General features: G+C 53.0%; 1 protein-coding gene across 7 annotated transcripts in view; it reads right to left on the reverse strand.

The window, feature by feature from the left end:
* Positions 1-19,351, reverse strand: part of dmxl1 (Dmx-like 1) — a 47,103-nt gene that overhangs the window by 7,985 nt on the left and 19,767 nt on the right. For 6 of the 7 annotated variants that reach the window (XM_064297243.1, XM_064297244.1, XM_064297239.1 and 3 more), the window contains exons 18-35: positions 18,898-19,101; positions 17,018-18,592; positions 16,724-16,834; positions 14,103-14,272; positions 13,322-13,419; positions 12,909-13,074; positions 12,421-12,655; positions 10,867-11,951; positions 9,678-9,875; positions 9,417-9,493; positions 7,679-7,800; positions 6,890-7,141; positions 6,329-6,516; positions 5,543-5,691; positions 5,340-5,425; positions 3,308-3,509; positions 2,091-2,208; positions 500-562 (exon numbers count right to left, since the gene is read on the reverse strand). In XM_064297243.1, coding sequence (XP_064153313.1) covers positions 500-562; positions 2,091-2,208; positions 3,308-3,509; positions 5,340-5,425; positions 5,543-5,691; positions 6,329-6,516; positions 6,890-7,141; positions 7,679-7,800; positions 9,417-9,493; positions 9,678-9,875; positions 10,867-11,951; positions 12,421-12,655; positions 12,909-13,074; positions 13,322-13,419; positions 14,103-14,272; positions 16,724-16,834; positions 17,018-18,592; positions 18,898-19,101 — 5,099 coding nt within the window. The remainder of the gene's footprint in view (positions 1-499; positions 563-2,090; positions 2,209-3,307; positions 3,510-5,339; positions 5,426-5,542; positions 5,692-6,328; positions 6,517-6,889; positions 7,142-7,678; positions 7,801-9,416; positions 9,494-9,677; positions 9,876-10,866; positions 11,952-12,420; positions 12,656-12,908; positions 13,075-13,321; positions 13,420-14,102; positions 14,273-16,723; positions 16,835-17,017; positions 18,593-18,897; positions 19,102-19,351) is intronic. The other variant, XM_064297246.1, reaches the window with a different exon arrangement.

Here is a 19,351-nt window from a genome sequence, read left to right on the forward strand (position 1 = left end):
CCCGCAACAAAGAGATTGTTAGATCGACTGCCTCTCATAATAAAAAGCTCGCAAAATCGATGAGGCTTTATATTCCTCGGCTACAATTATTTTGAGATTATATTTTCGAAAAAAGAGCAGTCCTTTTCTGGTCACATATCAATCCCTCCTACATTCGGCATAGATCACAAACAGGCTGCTTTTATAATGAAATACACCTGCAATCAACCAAATTCACGTTGAACGTAAAAAGTCTCCCACAGTAAAACGTTCTGTTATGATGCACGATTTAATGTCACAACAAAGTTGCCCCAGCATTAAAAACATGCAGCTGTATGTGAAAATTCTAATCAACAAATAAAATATATCAAATTTGAATTCTGAAAAATTGGTTTGATATTTGAAGTGTAAAATCACTGATACTATTAATTAACACGTGGGATGAAAACTGCATGTTTTTAATCAGACAAACGTCCCGCAAATTTGATTTTCCCCCCATTGGATTAGTGGTAATCAGTACCTGGTTGAAGCTAGGCTCCTCCGTCACAGAATATCTGACATTCTCATTGCGATCTTCAACCAACTAAATCATTAGAGTAGCCACAAGACATCAGACACACAAAAAAAACAAACGTGATGAACCATGCAAGTCAACAGGACACAGTGAAATCTAGAATTAGATTGTTAACAGTCGATAAGTTCCACACACCAGTGCTAAGCTAAATCTTCCAGCACAGTTGGATGTTTGTCAAAAATGTTTTTACCCTGATTATGAATGAATCGAGATTAAGGCCATGAAATGATTCCAGGTGGTTATGTCAACAAAAAAAAATCAATGTGAAAACCAACAGTGAAAGCTTTTCATTGGATTTGACAAAGAAACAAGTAAGACTCTTAAGGGTCACGTAAGGGCCTCAAAAGGAAACGTCATAGTAAATGTTCCGATGTGTCAGTATGAAAGAACACATTCCTCCAGCCTTGCCTTGCAGTTAAAACTGGAAAAAAAAAAGAGCCAGAAGTGCTGCTCAGTCTGTGGGGCTCCCCCTTGTGGCCGGAGGTTTCATGCCCACCTGTGAACCACTGTACTGTAATTCAATTTCTATATGAAACCCTCTTACCCTCTACGAATATATATATATATGAAATAAGGTCAGACCATCTGCTCTGAGAAACAGAGCTTTATTCTGCACTATTCTATACACTGTTCAATATACCACTACAGATCACTTTACATCCTTCACATTAACACAAAGGATCATCCAACATGCGTCTGTGTCCCATATGTGACCCTTAATATAGTGAAAAACAACTATGAGGATTATTCAGAAGCTCAAAGACTAATTACATTGCAATTAGATTACAAGACAGATCATGCAGTAGACACCGAACAGACAGAAGTGCAGAGTGACACAGTTTGCAACATAAGCAGTGACATTCATTATTGAGAAAACACAAAACATGGTTTTCATCCAGAAATACTTGGGCCTCTTGTCTGACTGCCAAATGCCTTGTCCTCAAATTTTTTTTTTTTTTTGCGTTTTTAGCATTTTTCCTCCAGCATTTAGCATTTTTTCCACACCAATTACATTTCTCATTCATCTTAGCACCCCTGCCCCAACATTTTCTTTTTTACTTAGGGAGTTGGGACAATGACAAAGTGCACCGTGAATAAACCTGAAAACCCAAACTGAACAGTAAATAAAAAAAGCAGGTAAATGCACCACACACTGCATGCTAGTCTATATTTTAAAGACATGGAATATTTGGTTTCTGGTTTCAAGTCTGTTGTTAAACTTAGTTTGAACTCATTTAAGTGATTTTTAATGATCCTTTAATGAATGTGATCTGATCCGTTTTGCTTCACCAGGAAACAGAATCACTTGGAGTGTACTGCCCAATTCCCAATCTGGATTCACAAATGCATCAGAGGCCCAAACAGCTTCAAGAGAAAGCCAGCAAGGAGAGGACAGACGCCGTTAAACTGTAACCCAAAAAACCCGAAACCCAGGAGGCGAACCCTGTCCCCAGTGCGCCGGCGCTCTCGTCCCGGGCTGGGGGGGGGGTCGTCAGGGCGGTGTGGGGCGGGACGGGGCGGGATGCGCGAGCCGTACCTCGTTCTGGTCCCGTTTCTTGGTGAAGATGTTGCGGATGAAGGTCTCCTGGACCTGCTCCTGCTTCACCAGGTACTGCCACAGCCTCTTCACGGGCAGCGCCGAGTGGTGGCTGGACCTGCCGGCGGGCATCGCGGGGTTAAACCGGTTTACAGCGCCTCATTGGCTCGCGGCACCGGAGGCGCGCCAATCAAAACCCAAATAACGACGAGCCGTCGGTCGTTCCAAGATCGTAATATAACGGAAATATTCGTCCAAAAACAAGTTCTTTTTACCACCTGCAAACAACACAAGCACCAGAGGAGTGCACCGGGTTTATAAGGAGCGCTCGAGAAAATCCATACAAATTAAACCTGATAAACGGCTCCCACCCCTAAACTTCACCTTGAAAGACAAGGCGAGCGGCCAGTTCAGCGGCTCCCTTGCCCGAAGCTCCCAATTAACTGAAAGTTCTTTGTTCATTATGTCAATGGGACTCTGCAGAGATGCTCATCAGCGCTCATCTAATCAGGCTCTACGGCGGGCAGATTGGGGGTGACGCGTGGGGCGAACTTCTCCCCCTAAACGCGCGTTCGTCCTTCAGGTCTCAGAGCTCGGTGATCAGAATCGGGTGGGGGCGTCCTCCGCCCCGCGCCCCTCACCTCCCCGCTCCATCTGTTAAGCCGAATCTCACGACACGCCCCTCTCTCGCGGGTCATCGCTAGTCATCACACGTGCGGGGAGAACAGCGCCGTTCACCCCCCCGCTGCTGCAGATCGCTGCTCGCATCCATATAAACATAACTTCAGACGGCGTCACTTTTACAGTTCCTTGTTAAGGCTCGACATTCTGACTAAACGAGAAGGGCTTTATCGCTCGTAAGGATAACTGCTAGGCAATACCTCTGTAGATTTTAGCCTTTCATGACTTTCAGCCAGTTTACTGTACTTCTCTGTTGTCGTGGTTACTCTTGTGCACTCGTTCTTACAGTGTGCCGTCATGTTAGCCTTGTACACTACATGGTCAATAGTATGTGGACAACCTGACATGCTGAAACAGGAAAGGGCCTTCCCCAAACTTTTGGGGCAGAACAGAATCGTCTAGAATGTGATTGCATGCAGTAGTATTAAGATTAAGATCACTAGAACTAAGGGGCCTAGCCCCAGACCAAGGGGTGTCCAGATACTTTTGGGCATGGAGCACTGTGATTGGACGGGGGAGGGAGGGAGGGGGCGGACCTGAAGGGCGTGTTGGACGGCTCGAACAGGGCCTTGTGGCGGAGGAGGGCGGGGCCGGAGGCGAGGCTGTCGTCCAGTGGGTGGGCGGAGATGTACTTGGGCGGAGGCCCCCCGAAAATCTCCAGCCTCTTCAGCAGCACCTGCTCCCAGCGCTGCAGCGTCTTCAGCACCGAGTAGCACAGAGGGGACCCCACCGGCAGGTCTGCGGGACGGCAGCGTTAGGGCGGGACAGGGGCAGCTACACACACTGCATACACTATACACACACTACACACACTGCATACACTATACACACACTACACACACTGCATACACTATACACACACTACACACACTGCATACACTATACACACACTACATACATACTACATACACTATACACACTGCACACACTATACACATTATACACTGCATGTGCTATGCACACACTATACACACATTATACACTACACACACTGCATACACTATACACACACTACACACACTGCATACACTATACACACACTGCATACACTACACACACTATACACATTATACACTGCATGTACTATGCACACACTACACACGCTGCACACACTATACACATTATACACTGCATGTACTATGCACACACTACACACGCTGCACACACTATACACACATTATACACTACGCACACTGCATACAATACACACATTATACAGATATTACACATACTGCTCACCCTACACACACTACATATAATATACACATGGCAAACATTACACACATTATACACGCTGCACACACTACACACATTATACAGATATTACACACTGCTCACCCTACACACACTGAACACTCTACACACACTGCATACACTAGACACACACACATTACGTACTCAACATACATCTTACATAAAGCACGCACGCACAGAGGTGGACATAAGCGCAGTGAGAACGGCTAAAATAGCACAATAAATTATACACCGGTTGCTTAGGAACAGGAAGCAATATATGCGGATGTGCCTCTTCCAGATTAGTCACAGCCCCTCCAACAGCTGTGCACACGCGGCCATGGCAACGCTGAGCCTCCACACCTCCTCAGACGTCCTCTTGAAAGGCTCACTCGAGGATACCCTCAAAACCCATTTCCAATACTCAGCCTGGAGAATGTCTCTCTCCCCAGTGTGGGGGGCGGAGACGGGGGGGGCGTTCTGACACAAGCGAGACCCAGAAAACAATCAGCATCACCTGCAGAGGACTCGCTGAGGACTGAGGTACTGAGCATGCATCAACGCACACCATAGGTCCTCTGTTTTTGCCCTCAGGCTGCTCCTGGGTTGTAGAAAAGGCCGGGGGCAAATTCAGCCCAGAGGTACAATGCAGAGAGCATGTGCCAAGGGCAGGGGAGGGGGGGAGGGGGGGGTGGGGGCACAACAATCTCCCTTTGCATGTACAGCCAATTTCCTGGCAATCCAGTCATTACTTTGAGATACTATGTTTGGCCTGATGATGGCACTACAGGAAAGGTCATTGGGTCATTAAGATCAATTGGGTTTTTTCCTCTTCTGAACTTCAAAGAGCACAGTAAATTACAGGGCAATCTGGCCCCTGCTTTTCCAGATATGCCTGTCGCAGATGGCAGGACAAATGGACAGATGTCCTCACATAACCTACTGGACGGAGGTAATAAACCATTTAATTTCAGTCTGGTGGCAATTGGAGGCTTGTGATTAAGGATCCGATCCACAAGGTTGTTCCGCCCATCAAGGAACTTGCAGAATTAATTGGTAATTGGCGCCTGATATTAATCAGCAAATTAAATCCAGTGAAATATATTTTACATGTTGGATAAGTGAGAAGCTTTAGCAGTTGATGCCAGCTGCATTTGGTAATCAGTGCTGAAAATTAAAGAGGATGTAATCCCGCAGGTTTCAGTTTCCAAAAAACTCTCACTAGTCCGACACACACATTCGCCAGTACAAACGAGTAAAAACATCAAAGGGCAGTCATTAAAACTGCCTCACAACAGGCTCAGGACGAGCAGTGAAAAGGTCAGTGGGCGTTACCTAAGAGGTCGTGGCCTGCCATTGGGTAGAAGGACTTCAGGTTGGCCAGCACCAACTGGACCATGGCCAGGCGCATCAGACACCAGCTGGGGAAACAGCGGACGGCGCTCGTTAGCATGGAACGGTGGTCGTTAGCACCGCTGACGTTTGGGGAAAAAACCCAGCGCGGTGTTCTGGGGGGGGAGGGGGAGCAGAGCGTGCACCTGTAAGAGCTGGGGTTGGCGTGCTCCCGAACGGGCGTGTCGGAGTCCAAAACGCCGTGCTCGCCCTCATCTTCGTCATCCTCGTCCTCGCTGCCCTGGCTCTCCTCCGAGTCGTACTCCACCCTGCTCTCCGAGGGCGGCACGAAAGGCTGCGGGAACAGCGCCAAAAAAGAGCGGGAAAATTTAAACTCACAGAGAAAAAACACGGACGATACAGTTAAAAACAACGGACATTTAACTAGCTAATACACTGCACAGCTGCGAGCGCATGAACACAAGCAGCAGATCACAGTAAATGAATGAAGACAAACAGAAGATTTGGATGAACTCTGGAGTTTTACTGGAGAGGGTGAAACCAAGTCCAGTGAATGGATGAGCAATCCTTAAATCAACGCTGAGCAAAACAACATGGTTCTCTGTATACTATAGAAATATTTTGAATTTCTCTCCCGCAGTCACTCATACTCTCACAATTAAAAACACACACACACACACACTCACACTCAAACACACACACACTCACACTCACACACACACACTCACACTCAAACACACACACACTCACACTCAAACACACACACACCACACTCAAACATACACACAGGAGGATATAGTCATATCATTGTCTCCCGCCCCCGCCCCCAAATGCCTAAGCATGAATGTAGACTGCCTGCTGGCATGTACAATTCAAGCTTAGGTTTCCAGAAAGTTCCTGAAGTGAACAGACAACCAACACTCAACAGCGACTGAATTTTAAAGACCCAGAAAGGGAGACCCAGCGCCTGCCTTGGCGATGAAGTAGTCCCAGATGCTGAGCTCGGGCGGGACGAACTCCTCTTTAAAGATGGACGGCTCCTGCTGGACGACGGGGCTGGGCGGGGGGGTCAGCGGATCCTCCCTGGACTGGCTCCTGGCGGACGACGACAGCGGCTTGTTGCGCCTCTGCGTCCGCTCGGACTCCCCCGGGGACGACGCTTAAAGAGACAAAATGGAAGCTGTGAATACCACAGAGATCCACCACTGCTGCTCAGTCACTGCGTGTACACCAGCGACCTCTTCTTACTCCACACGCAACAGCAATGGCTGCTAGAAAACAATTCAGTTTTCATAATACAGAAGCAGCATATCATTTTAGATATAGGTCAAATGACATGAATGTTGAAATGACAAATGACAAAATCTTATCGGACAGGAATTACATACACAAAGAAAAAAAGGGAGATATCTTTCGTCAGATGAAAACACTGCATGGTTACTAAAATGATGACGTAACAGGACTAGAATCACAAGTAAATGCATGACTAACGGTCCGGGTTCAGAGTGAGTTTGAGGGAGAAGCACACCCACCTGAGGCTTGTTTGACGGGACTGAGTTTCTTGGCGATGGGGGTGCGCGCGCCCCCCCCGAACACGGCCACCCACAGCTTGCTGTTGAGGGGGTGGGCGACGATGCGGAAGAGCTCGTTGCTGGAGTGGGTGGCCAGGCCGTGCACGAAGAGGCTGAGCAGCACCGCGGTCAGGATCTCGCACAGCAGCACCGTCAGGCCCGGCTGGCTCTCCTCCCCGGCCGAGCTCAGCAGCCGCACCAGCGCGCCCATGCCTGCGGGGACACCGGCCAATCAGAGCGGGTTCTGCCTGTCAGAGCGCGACACCGGGCCAATCAGAGCGGGTTCTGTCTGTCAGAGCGACACCGAGCCAATCAGAGCGGGTTCTGTCTGTCAGAGCGACACCGGGCCAATCAGAGCGGGTTCTGCCTGCGGGGACACCGGGCCAATCAGAGCGGGTTCTGCCCGTCTCCAGAGCAACGCTGGAGGTGTTGGGTCAGTTACCTGGCCACTGAGCGGGGGAGGTGTTGGGTTGGGTAGGTTACCTGGCCACTGAGCGGGAGAGGTGTTGGGTCAGTTACCTGGCCACTGAGCGGGGGAGGTGTTGGGTTAGGTAGGTTACCTGGCCACTGAGCGGGAGAGGTGTTGGGTAGGTTACCTGGCCACTGAGCGGGGGAGGTGTTGGGTAGGTTACCTGGCCACTGAGCGGGCGGGGTGTTGGGTTGGGTAGGTTACCTGGCCACTGAGCGGGGGAGGTGTTGGGTAGGTTACCTGGCCACTGAGCGAGGGAGGTGTTGGGTTGGGTAGGTTACCTGGCCACTGAGCGGGGGAGGTGTTGGGGAGGACGGTCTCCTCCATGCTGATGGTTCTGGCAGGATGTTGCTGGGACAGCAGGGAGCTCTGGTATACAGTCCCGGTGAAGGGGTTCACATGGCTGAGGGAGACAGGAAGCCGCGGTCAGCCATCGAGCAGCGGGATCAGTAACGGAACAGCGGGGACGAAACGGAACAGGGGACCGAGCGGCCGATCGTTTCCCACAATGCCTCCCTGTCCCAAACGTTCACAAATCGCATCAGGCAGCCAGCCCACCCTGACAAACCAATCAGCTTTCAGTCCTGACACAGTGCTGCACACTCTCTGTAACTGTACGCAGTTCAGGGTCCCCACAGCAGGAATAAAGTACGAATAAGCGTACAAAGGATGTACCAATAATAATGTACGAGCTTCAATTATCTCTGAAGAGCTGCAAACAAAACGGCTTTGGGTTAAGAAGCAATGGGTTTTGGCATTTTACAAAGAAGAGAACTGCGTTTGTATTCTAAATAAACACCCTCAAATCTCTGTCAAAACCACTGACATTCGCTCAATAATTTCACAGCCAGCCTACACTTACTGAAACTGCTACTAATGACCCGGTTGGTGCAGTGGTATCATTTACGGCTAAACACCAGCAAATGATCGACTTCATGAGTTTTGCCTTTTCACTAAAAGAATGAAAAAATAATATGTGGACAAGAGCATTATTATAACATGTATGGATGCATAAGCTGGACCCCATTAATAAAATACTGCAATCAATAACTTGAAACTCAGTATTAAATCAATAGTAGACTCAAGTTGAGTTCCCAACGATACGCACACGCTGCACATCAGGAGCGTCAAACTCCCGTCCTGGAGGGCCGCAGTGTCAGCGAGTATCTGCGGTTTCCTGTCAATCAGCGGCCAATGAAAGCACTGAGAAACAAGGTGAGTGAGCTCATTAGCCAATCGACCACTTCAGCAAATCAGTGGTGCTGAGGGCGCACTGAAAACCAGCTGACCCAGCGGACCCAGGTAACCCAACTGACCCAGCGGACTCCACGGCCCCCCCGGGGCTGGATTCGGACACCCACGATGTAGCTGAGTGTGTGTGTGTGTGTGTGTGTGTGTGTGCGTGAGCTCCCACTTCTGAACCTTCCTCATGCATCCGTACAGGACATAATACTTAAAGGCTGTGAAATGTCAGGTGATATCCTGAAAACCGCCCATGTACCCACCCCCCCCCCCCCCCCGAGGGAGGGTCCTGGGACTGTAATATGATCTCTGGGCAGGGTCAGTGGTGTGCAGAGAGGGAACGGAAGCTTTCTGAGCCAGACCGGCCCATTACCGCCTCACCACCGCCACTGTGACCTCCAGGGTGTCATGTTCTCACCCGACGGGGCCAGAAGCAACGACATGAAAGCACAGGCGGCAGGGTCACGTTTCACAGAGAAAAGCTCCAGAACCATGTAGACTTCCTGTAGACATTTCCTTCATGTGCTATCTGAGAGGCCTGGGAAATCCAATGTTCAATGTCACGACCCCGAATTGTACAGTTACACGTATATTCATGTGTGTTCTGGCTAAGGAACAGCGATACGGAGTCCAGTCAGCAGTATGTGAGAGCGATGGACAAGCATTTCTGCATCGTTAGCAGAAACGCAGACTAGCTTTCTAATGACCAGGGGGAGCTCACGGCAGACAGAGGGATGGTAGGCACTCCTGCAAAGAAGCTTCCGGAACGGCACGCACCTGTAGCTGTGACCATCGCAGAGACACTGGTAGATGCAGGCCGACAGGGAAGCTGCCAGAGTGTGCATGACGTAGATCTGCAGCAGCAAGGAACGCACAGTCAAGTCAGTGATGTCACAGGATGTTCTCAACTGAACATTCTAACGCTGATGATGTCACAATCACTGCTGGCGACTGAAAGCAGCGGAGCTCTAGAACACACGGACTTTAGAATTCTGAAAAAGAAACATTCCAGAACTCTTCAGAAGGGAAGCCCCTGACCTTGTTGTTGACGACGTCCGGGTGTGGGGGCGAGTCCAGGGCGTTGACGGTGTGCAGGATGTCGTGGGTAAGGTTGGTGAGGTGCACTATGGGATTTGTCACCACGGTCTTGGCGCTGGCCGTGCACGCCAGCAGGAGCGGGACGGAGGCCTGGAGCTGCTGCTGGGCGGGGGTGACGGTAGCCTGGGCGTCGTCATCCTGGGACAGCGCACACACACACGCACATGCGCACACACACACACACACAAACACAGGCCGGTCAGTTACTCCACACTTCTACCTGCGGTCACAGACCCAACACCAAAGTAGTCTAACAAATTTTTTCCTGACTAACATTAAAATATCCACAGGAACCCCTTGACTTGAATCCCCCATTGTGCTTGTGATTGTGATAAACTTTCATTCCTGGAGTAAAACCCACCGGAATAAATTTAGTTAAATACAGAAGGGTCTTGTATTTCTTGGGCCGTGGTAATGTAATGGAAATCTACGAGGGCGAGGAGAATTCAGGAGAGCGAAGAGAATTGAGAAAAATCTCTCCCGCACCTTCCCTCGTTCCCATACAATCACCCTTCCCACCTGCATGACGGTTCAGATTAACGTGCAATTCATCTTCATCACGATGGCCGTGACTAAACTTCATCACTGCCGAGAAGTTAAACGGGGTGATGTCGGCCTCTAACTGACGCCCTCGAGTACATCTGTCTTTGTCTGCTAAAATTTGCCGTATAATTTAGAAGTACATGGAAAAAAAATAATTGTTTTTATGAAACCACCCTGGCCACCTTTCAAACAGCCCCCGCAGATCACTGGCTGATACTGACACTGTTATTAACGGACAGTCAGAATTTAAAAAGTGGGAGTCTAATCTGTGCCAGCAGTAGCAGCGGGATTTTGACAGGTTATGAGAATTATGAGTAAAAAATGACACAATAGGAGTAAACACAAGCTTAATCAAAAATAGAAAAAGACAAGACAGTGTCTATGGACACAACTGCAATCTAGCTAATCAACTAGCGCACTTCATACATTGAGGGACAGTGTCTGGGTTAGGGATGGGGAGACTGAATCTGTGGACAGGAACGCTCGGATGAGTTTGCCTATGTGGAGTGTACGTGCAGCTGCATAACCGCAGTGAAATGCGAGCGGGACGCGCTCTGCTGCGCGCGCATGCATGCGGCTCTCTCACCTGCTGCGACTCCTGCAGCAGCAGGATGAGCTCCATGCGCACGGAGGCCAGGCCGCCGCCGTGGGAACCGTGCAGGCTGCAGTAGCTCAGGAACATGCGCAGGAGCGGCTGGTTCCGCAGCAGCCACTGCCTGCGCCTGCGCTGCCACTCCCCCCCGCAGGCCCCCGCCCCCGCAGCCCCCGGCCCCGCCCCCCCCGGCGGCGTCTCCGGGTCGATGCCCTCCGCCACCTCCGCCAGGCCGGGCTGGTACCCGCAGCTCCGCTGCAGCGCCGCCACCTCGCGCTCCAGCCAGTGGCACAGCTGGTGCCGCAGCTTCCCGCCGTCCAGCTCGTAGCCCGTGGACAGCGTGCGCAGCTCCGTCGTCAGGATCTTCAGGCAGGCGGCGAACTTGAGCTGCGCGGTCAGGACGTCCTCCGAGGGGCCGACCGTGGCGGCGGCGTCCTCCTCCTCCTCCCCCGGGGCGGGGCCGGGGCTGTCCGACTCCGGCGAGGCGGCGGTGGTGTCCGGCGTGCCCTTGAAGACGCCGTCGTTGTCGGCGCTGAGGTTCTTCATGGCCAGGCCCGACTCCTCGTCCTCGGAGTCGTCCCGGTCGCTCTCCCACTTGAGCTCCAGAGACTCGTCTGGGACGGTGGCCGACGGCTGGCTCCAGTCGAAGCTCAGCACCGAGTCCGACTGGCTGTTGGACAGGCTGTGGCAGGCCGACTCGAACCCGTTGACCACGGGCGTGGACCAGTCCAGGTCGGAGGCTCGGTCCGGCTTGGCCCCGGTGGGGGTGGAGGGCACGGCGCGGCCGTCCTGGCCCGCGTGGAGCCGGGACTTCTTCACCACCCGGGGCATTTTGGAGAGCACCTCCAGGGCCAGCATGGGGCAGCCGGTCTGGAGGTGGGCGTAGGCGGCGGTGAAGAACAGCCTCCGCTCCACCAGGCTGATGGAGTCGGCCAGGCGGCGGCTCTCCGCGGTCAGCCCCGCCTTGCCGGGGGCCTTCTCCGAGGACCCGAAGTGGCGGCGGAGCAGCAGGGGGTGCGTGCGGAGGTAGGTGTAGAAGTTGAAGACCTCGGGGGGGCCGGGCGACGAGGCGGGGGCTCCTGTCACGACAGGGCGGGAGAAAAGGACTCAAAGGCCGGACTGTAACATGGACATCAGAAACATGCGATTGGACACTCAGGCCTGGGGCTGGCAGAATGCTATAACGAGCATCGCCGCTTCCTTGCAGCTTTCATGTGATTGACAGAAACCCGTCACATGATCACATGGAAGCTGCAAGTCCTTGCTGTTGATTGGCTGTCTTATCGACATCCAACAGGTAATCGGTTTCCTCAGAAGCATTTCACTGAGCCACTGAAGTTTGGATGTTTACTGCCACTTCAGATATGATTAAAGAAAAAAAATAAAGCTAATACACCACATGGTGGCAATGATCATTACTGCATTCAATAATCATTGTTGCGGTGCCTAGCCCTACACAGATGTATTTTTACATCACTAAAACAAACCGAGCCAACAGAATGCAGGACTGTGTGGGACCCCTAGGTGGTGATTCGGCGCCCTGCGTACCCGTGTCTGATTCGGGGCTGGGCTGCTCCAGCAGGGTGTCCAGCGCCTGGCTGTAGTCCTCCAGGATCCAGCAGGCCATGCTCCGCAGGAAGGGGTCCTGGTGCGCCGGGGTGTCCCGGCCCAAAACCTGCCTCTGCAGGACGTGCTTGTACGTGGAGGAGGCCTCGAACTCGGACTCGTACAGCCGGGAGATGACCAGGGCCAGCTGGAGGTCCTGCATCTTCTCCAGGCAAACCTGAAGACAAAGGCAAACCATGATGCATGCTGTGACTGCACATTCATAACTGAAAACAGCAATCTCTATAGCAGTAATTTCATTAATATATATTATAACCCTGACTCTATAGCATGCACATAGACAGCATCATTATTGGGTATGTCTACATGTCCAAATTAATCCCTGAAATAAAACCTGTATGATGGAAAGAAAAAGCTGATCAGCATCTATTTTTAATTTGATAAAGGGGGGGGGGGGGGTCTTCCCTGACCTCCACGGCGTCCTTCAGGGACCCCGCCAGCAGGAAGAAGGCGGCGGAGTGGTGGAAGCGCTGCTTCCCCAGGAGGGAGAAGGCGTTCTTCAGCGCCGCCCTCCGCCACCGGTCCTCGCCGAAGTTGTTGTTGAAGAACGCCGTCATCTTCGTGTTGTTCTGGGCCCTGCAGGCGAGGATGTGAGTTAGTGTGAGGCCTCATTCCCCCCCCGCCCCGCCCCACCCCCTCCCCAGCGCCGTCATCTTTGCGTTCTTCTGGGCCCTGCAGGCGAGGATCCAAGTTAGTCTGAGGCTTTCTCCCCCCATCCCCTCGCCCCTCCCACGCTGTTTGAACGCTTGAACACTGCGTTTCTCCGGGGGGGGGGGAGGAGCAGACGAGGCTAATTTAAGGTGCGGTGCTCAGAGGGCCCTACCTGTACAGTCCCCAGACCACGGCCTTCTTCCTCATGGCCAGGTAATAGATGGCCGCGTCCAGAGGATCGTTGTTCCTCTGAAAGGCTGCCTTCGCCACCTGTGAGAACAAAACAATCTGAATATTAAACATAATTCAATACGACGCATCCAAACTGACCGCCATATAAAACGTGAGCCTTACATGCATCATCGTTTGGACGGGCCGTTCTGTAAAATTACAGAAACTCTTTCCAGCGCAACGCAACATCCTGAACCGCGGCTCCTCGATAACACAGTAACCGTGCTTTTAGCTCCTTCGACATTAAGGCAAATGCGATTTAAGGAGAATGGATGCAGCTTTTTAATCTTAAGGACAAGGAATGGCAGTAAATTCACAATAAACGCTGCGTAAATTACATTCCTATTCCCCTGATTTGCATCAGCGCCAAGCAGGGCACTTACGCAGTAAAGCGCTCGCAAACAGCACAAAGCCCATCCAGTCCCCGTAAAGAGCTCAAATGAAGACAAATACGAGAACGGCATTTCAAACGAGCCGGCATTACCGAACCGCGACTCTGAACGCTGCGACAGCGGGGAGGCGGCGGAGCGGGAGGCAGGGGTGAGGGGAGGATGAAGGGGCAGGGGATGAGGAGGCAGGCGAGGGGCCAGGGGGGAGCGGGCAAGGGGGGGCGAGGGGGCAGGGGGGCAAGAGAGGGGCGAGGGGAGGGGTGAGGGGAGCGGGGTGAGGGCGAGCGGAGAGGGGGCGAGCGGCGGGCGTCCCAGGCGGTCTGGCCCACGCACCTTCTCCATGCAGCGGCGCAGCTTGTTGGTGCTGCGCAGCCACCAGCCCAGCCCCATGGCGCGCAGCTCGGCCCAGGACGGGTCGGCCTTCTGCAGCGCTGGCAGCATGTTCAGCAGCTCCTCCTCCGCCTCAGAGTGGAAGGCCCAGGCAAAGTGGCACGTGGAGAGGCCTGGGGGGGCGAGTCACGGGGGGGTCACAGTCATTGGGTTACAGTGAAATCGCATTCAGAGTCACAGGGTCACAGTGCAGTCACATTCAGAGTCACAGGGTCACAGTGCAGTCACATTCAGAGTCATAGTGCAGTCACATTCAGAGTCACAGTGCAGTCACATCCACAGTGCAGTCACATTAAGAGTCACAGGGTCACAGTGCAGTCACATTCAGAGTTACAGGGTCACAGTGCAGTCACATTCAGAGTTACAGGATCACAGTGCAGTCACATTCATGTAGTCATAGTGCAGTCACATTCAGAGTCACAATGCAGTCACATTCATGGGATCACAGTGCAGTCACATTCAGAGTCACAGTGCAGTCACATTTATGGAGTCAGAGCAGAGTCACATTCATGGAGTCACAGTGCAGTCGCATTTATAGTCACATTCCAGGATCTTAGCAGCAGTCATTATGCATTTGTAAAGATCTCACGGCAGACAGCGAAAGCATACGCCTCCTGCAGACTCAAGAAATCACACCCTCAAACTGCAACCAGTTGCCAGGGAAACCACTCGCCTCAGCAAGCAGGATGTCACAGAACTCGCAGGAGCTAAATGTGTGCTGAATGGGACGTTTAGTTCCAAAGCAGAAGTGCCTTTGACTGCTCTGAATTGATGCCTTTTCACAACCTTGAATTTTCTACATTCAAAAATCGGGCACTATCTCATTCTCTCAAGGGCCCGTGGGATCCCTGAGAATCAGAGGCGATGGCGGCGCCACCGCTCAAATCACCCATACGGAAATTCCATCCTCCTGAATGCAATTAAATGAGGTTGGAGGCCCCATGTGAACCGCCAGTAACCACAATGCTACGGCGGAATACAGAATCTCATTATTACATTTTTTTTTTTAGAACCTACCCAACCCAATCCATTCTCAGAAAATCACATATCGTTGGATTACGCCTCGTTTCTGAGTCTGTGCTCGTGTTACAGACACAAAGTATTAACACGTTTCCCATTCTGACGTTTGTATTACCCAACTTTCGATGAAAAGAGAATTCTAGTTGGCTGAAATTGTGGCTACCCTTACAGATAGCCTGTGGAGCTGAACTTTCACCATGTCATGTGTGCAGTTTTATTATTATTTTTTACATTTCAGTCACTTAACGGCTCACTCGTGAATTCACATGCAAACGTGAACCTGCCGGTCTGGCTGCTCATCACAGACTAGTGAACGGTTTCCAGCACTGCGCTTTCCACACAGCTTTAGGGGTACAGATCCGTCTCAGAGCTCAATCTTTTCTCTGCAATGGAACCAGTTTCCTAGAATTCCTCAAAGGACCAGCTAACTCCAAACAAAGCTGGTTAAACAGGAGCAGCTGTAAGTAAACGGTACTTGTGTCAGGTGGTAATAAACCTTGTGTGTCTCTTCCCATTACCCGGCCTGGGGTTCCCTTACCTCAGGGGTATATATGTACATCTACCTTTACATTTACATTGTAAAGCAAATGTAGCAAGACTACATCACCACAATTTTGTAGTGCTACTTCTTAGAGCAAGCACGCCTCTGCAGAATACAGTCAGTTTTCACTTTTTACAAAAACCTCAATTCCATTTGGACTGCTTTTAAAATTCCACATATTCAGTGCGTCAGCCATATGTTCTGTACAATGAAAGAGCCTTTCCAGGAGAGGGCTGGTTTAGCAACCATCGTCAAAGCACTGTGCAAGTCAGCACGCTTGAGTGTTCGGTTACACTGTACAGGCCGACGGCAGATTTAGCTGGACAGCTCAGCTTGTTTCTGGAGTTCAGCAGTGACTGCATGTACAGGCTGACAGTGAGAAAATGCTGCTCCTCGCAGTAAATATCCTACACGACAGCAGACTACACCACTGCATCGCTGTTTGCTTTGCTAATCTAGCAATGCAAATCACAAATTCTCCACTACGGCTGTCAAGCAGGGCTTGATAATGATCGCACATTCTCTGTGCCCCAGGGTTTGTAATCAGGAAGGTGAGACAGACTCTCAAATTGTAAATATTATAATAATTATAAAAATAATTTTCTTGCTTAATAGAAAGTTTCTTAACGATCTTTTTTTGTGCACTTTTGCCAATGCCGAACATTGTATACTGGTACAATCAATTCTCTGTGTGTACTCCAGCTAATTTTTGTATTGGCTATTGACAGTTGATAATGCGAATGACTTTACGAGGTCTTGCTTCCCAGAACAAGTCCAAAAAAAAGAAAAACTTCTGAGCACTTTGTAACCTTTGAGAGGACATTACGCAAAACTAGAATAACTTGTGAAGGTTTTCCCAGCATCCTCAGCGTTTCCCAACTGTGTTTGAGGAGACTGCGGTCAGCCGTGCCGTTCCACATTGGACAGCTCGCGGCGCGGCCGGGGGGGGTGCTCTGGTTCACTGGACCCGCCGCGTTTCCCCCTCTTTTTCGCGGAGGCCTACCTTGGCGGAGCAGCTGGGCTCGGTGCGCCGGGGGCAGCGAGGTGGACAGGAAGGTGTGGAGCCGCACGGCGAGCAGGAACTTCAGGCCGCACTCGTCCAGCGTCTCGCCACCTGCTCAGCGGGAGAAAGCGCCGGAAGGGCGTGAGATGAGACAGACAGACGGCCGCGCTCTCGGAAGAAAGTTCCGGAAGGCGTGAGACAGACAGACAGACGGCCGCGCTCTGGGAAGGCGTGCGGATCGTCAGGGCGCGTCGCGGGGAGCTTGGCCTGGTCGCTTCGCCCGGCCGCTCTTACCTTGACTTTTGCCCTGGCTCTCGGCGATGTCGGTGCTGGTGGAGGCGATGGTGTCGGCCAGCGCCATCAGGGACATCTGCTCCATGCGGGTCAGGCCGGGCAGGCTGGAGTGCAGGAGGTGGCTGGACAGGACCTGGGCGTGCTCGGGGCCGAAGAAGGCCGGGCCGTACTGGGACAGGTCGATGACCTTGGGGGCCTCGTCCTCCTGGTCGCTGTTCAGGGGGTCGGCCGCCTCCCCGGGGGCAGGGGCCTGGAAGAGCTCGTCGTACGCGTCCGCCTGGCTGGAGCCGTGCCCGCTGTCCCCGCCCACGCTCGCCGTCTTGTCCTTGGCCTTGGGGGCGGAGTCCAGGTCGGCCGCCAGCAGCGCGTAGAGCGGCAGCGGCGGGACGGAGTCGATCTCGGTGTAGTCGGGGTTCTCGGCCCGGCCGAACATCTTGGGGTCGCGGGCGGTGCTGCCGCTGGCGCTGATGGTCAGGGAGCGCAGGCGGCGCTCGTGGCCGCCCGCCTCGTCCCGGAGCGCCACGATCTCCCCAGCGATGCACTTGACCAGGTGGGACAGGATGGCCTTGGCCCGCCGCACCTTGCCCAGGTCCATCAGCTCCATCAGCTGGAAGGGGTGGTACTGCGGCAGGGTGGGGAAGAGCTGGTGCGCCGCCTCGAACAGCCCGGAGTCCTCCATCTCCTCGGGCAGGTCGTACACCGTCCGCTTGCCGCTCAGCTTCTGCGCCAGGCTGGTCATGGAGCGGGTCAGGGCCTTCCGGGGCGGCGGCGGTGCCAGGCCCCGCCCGTTCTCCGGCGTCCGCTTCGCCGGGCCGGTCAGCGAGGTGGCGCTGCCGGCGGCGTCCGCGTCCGGCGGCTTGGCGGGCGGCTGCCACTGCGAGTAGACGTGCATCTCGCAGTCCATGCCCACCACCAGGATGCCGTCCCGCACCCAGGACAGCGAGACGGGCACGGGCAGGGCGCCCTCTACTGACGACACCAGGTCGACGGAGCGCAGCAGGACCAGGCGGGACGGGCGCTGCACGCCCCCCTCGCTCAGGCCCAGCTCGGCCGGCTTGCCCGAGAGCAGCCCGAACATCTGCAGCTTGGACCCCACGCCCACCGTCAGGATGTGCGACCCGTCCTCCCTGGAGACCCAGTCCAGGTGCACCGGGGCCCTTGAGCCGGGCTCCGCCCACTCCACCGCGGGGGCGGGGCTAATGTCGTCCAGCCCAAGCGTCTGCTCCAGCGTCCACTGGGAGCCACCGGTGGACTCGCACTGGAACACCGCCACGTGGGTGGACGTGCCCCTCCCGGCCTGCAGGGGGCGCTCCTGCCTGTACACCACTGCCATGCGGCTGGTGTGGCAGCAGCTGAGCTCCTCGGGCCGTCCCGAGACGCTGACGGCGCTGCTGTTGGGCCGCCCCTCCTCCACCAGCAGCGGCCACTCCTCCCAGGCATACGCCACGTCGCCAGGGGCGACCGACTCCGTCGCCGTCCGGCATCGCCAGAATCGCACCTTCCCGTCAGAACAGGAAGTGGCCAGGAGGTAGGGAGCCCGCCCCGCCGGCTGCAAGGAGGAGGAGCTTAGATGCCCTGTCACAAGAAAAGAGGACTTAAATAAACCCAAAACATAAAGCCACTCCATTCAACCCATTAACTTTAGAAAGGTCTGTGCTACTACCTGCATTGTGTGTGTTTGGTCTGTAATACAGCTACATGACATATATAAACAAACATTTTTTTTTTATATCTTAAACAGTCATTTTAAATTAAAATTAGCTTTAACCTCGGTGTAAGGAAACCAGAGTAGGAAGTCCTGATAATAATGATGAAGAATGATGATGTGATGGGGCATATGGGATGCTAACGTGCTAACATGCTAACGTGCTAATGCTGACCTGCTGAGGGGGTGACCCGGATGACCTCCACGCCCTCGGGGAGCCCCAGCTCCTGGCTGTACACTCTGTGGGTGGCCAGCGTGAGGCGGCAGGCACTTTGGAGGTTGGAGGTTCGACGTCGGGGCCTCTGTGAGCCCGAGGTGCCCGAGGGGGAGCCGAACTGGGGGCCGTTCTGAGACGCAGACGGGTCCGTCGGGGTTTCATCTGTCGGAGGGTAATAAACAAAAACTAATTCCTCTCATATTCGCCCGTTTCCACAGCCCTAACCATGTAGCCAGAGTTTCCCAACCCATAGGGTGTAAAGATCCACCTTAAGAGATTAAATGCAGTTCTACTGCAAACCAAAGTGAGAAATAAGGTTGTGTTGCCGTGACGATGTGAGGCGGGGCTTTGTCCTAGATTAAGGCCAGGAAGGGCTCGTGCCTGCTCCACTCTGCCGAGCTGGACCTTTAGT

Source organism: Anguilla rostrata, chromosome 10 (assembly GCF_018555375.3).
Source record: "Anguilla rostrata isolate EN2019 chromosome 10, ASM1855537v3, whole genome shotgun sequence".
NCBI lineage: Eukaryota > Metazoa > Chordata > Actinopteri > Anguilliformes > Anguillidae > Anguilla > Anguilla rostrata.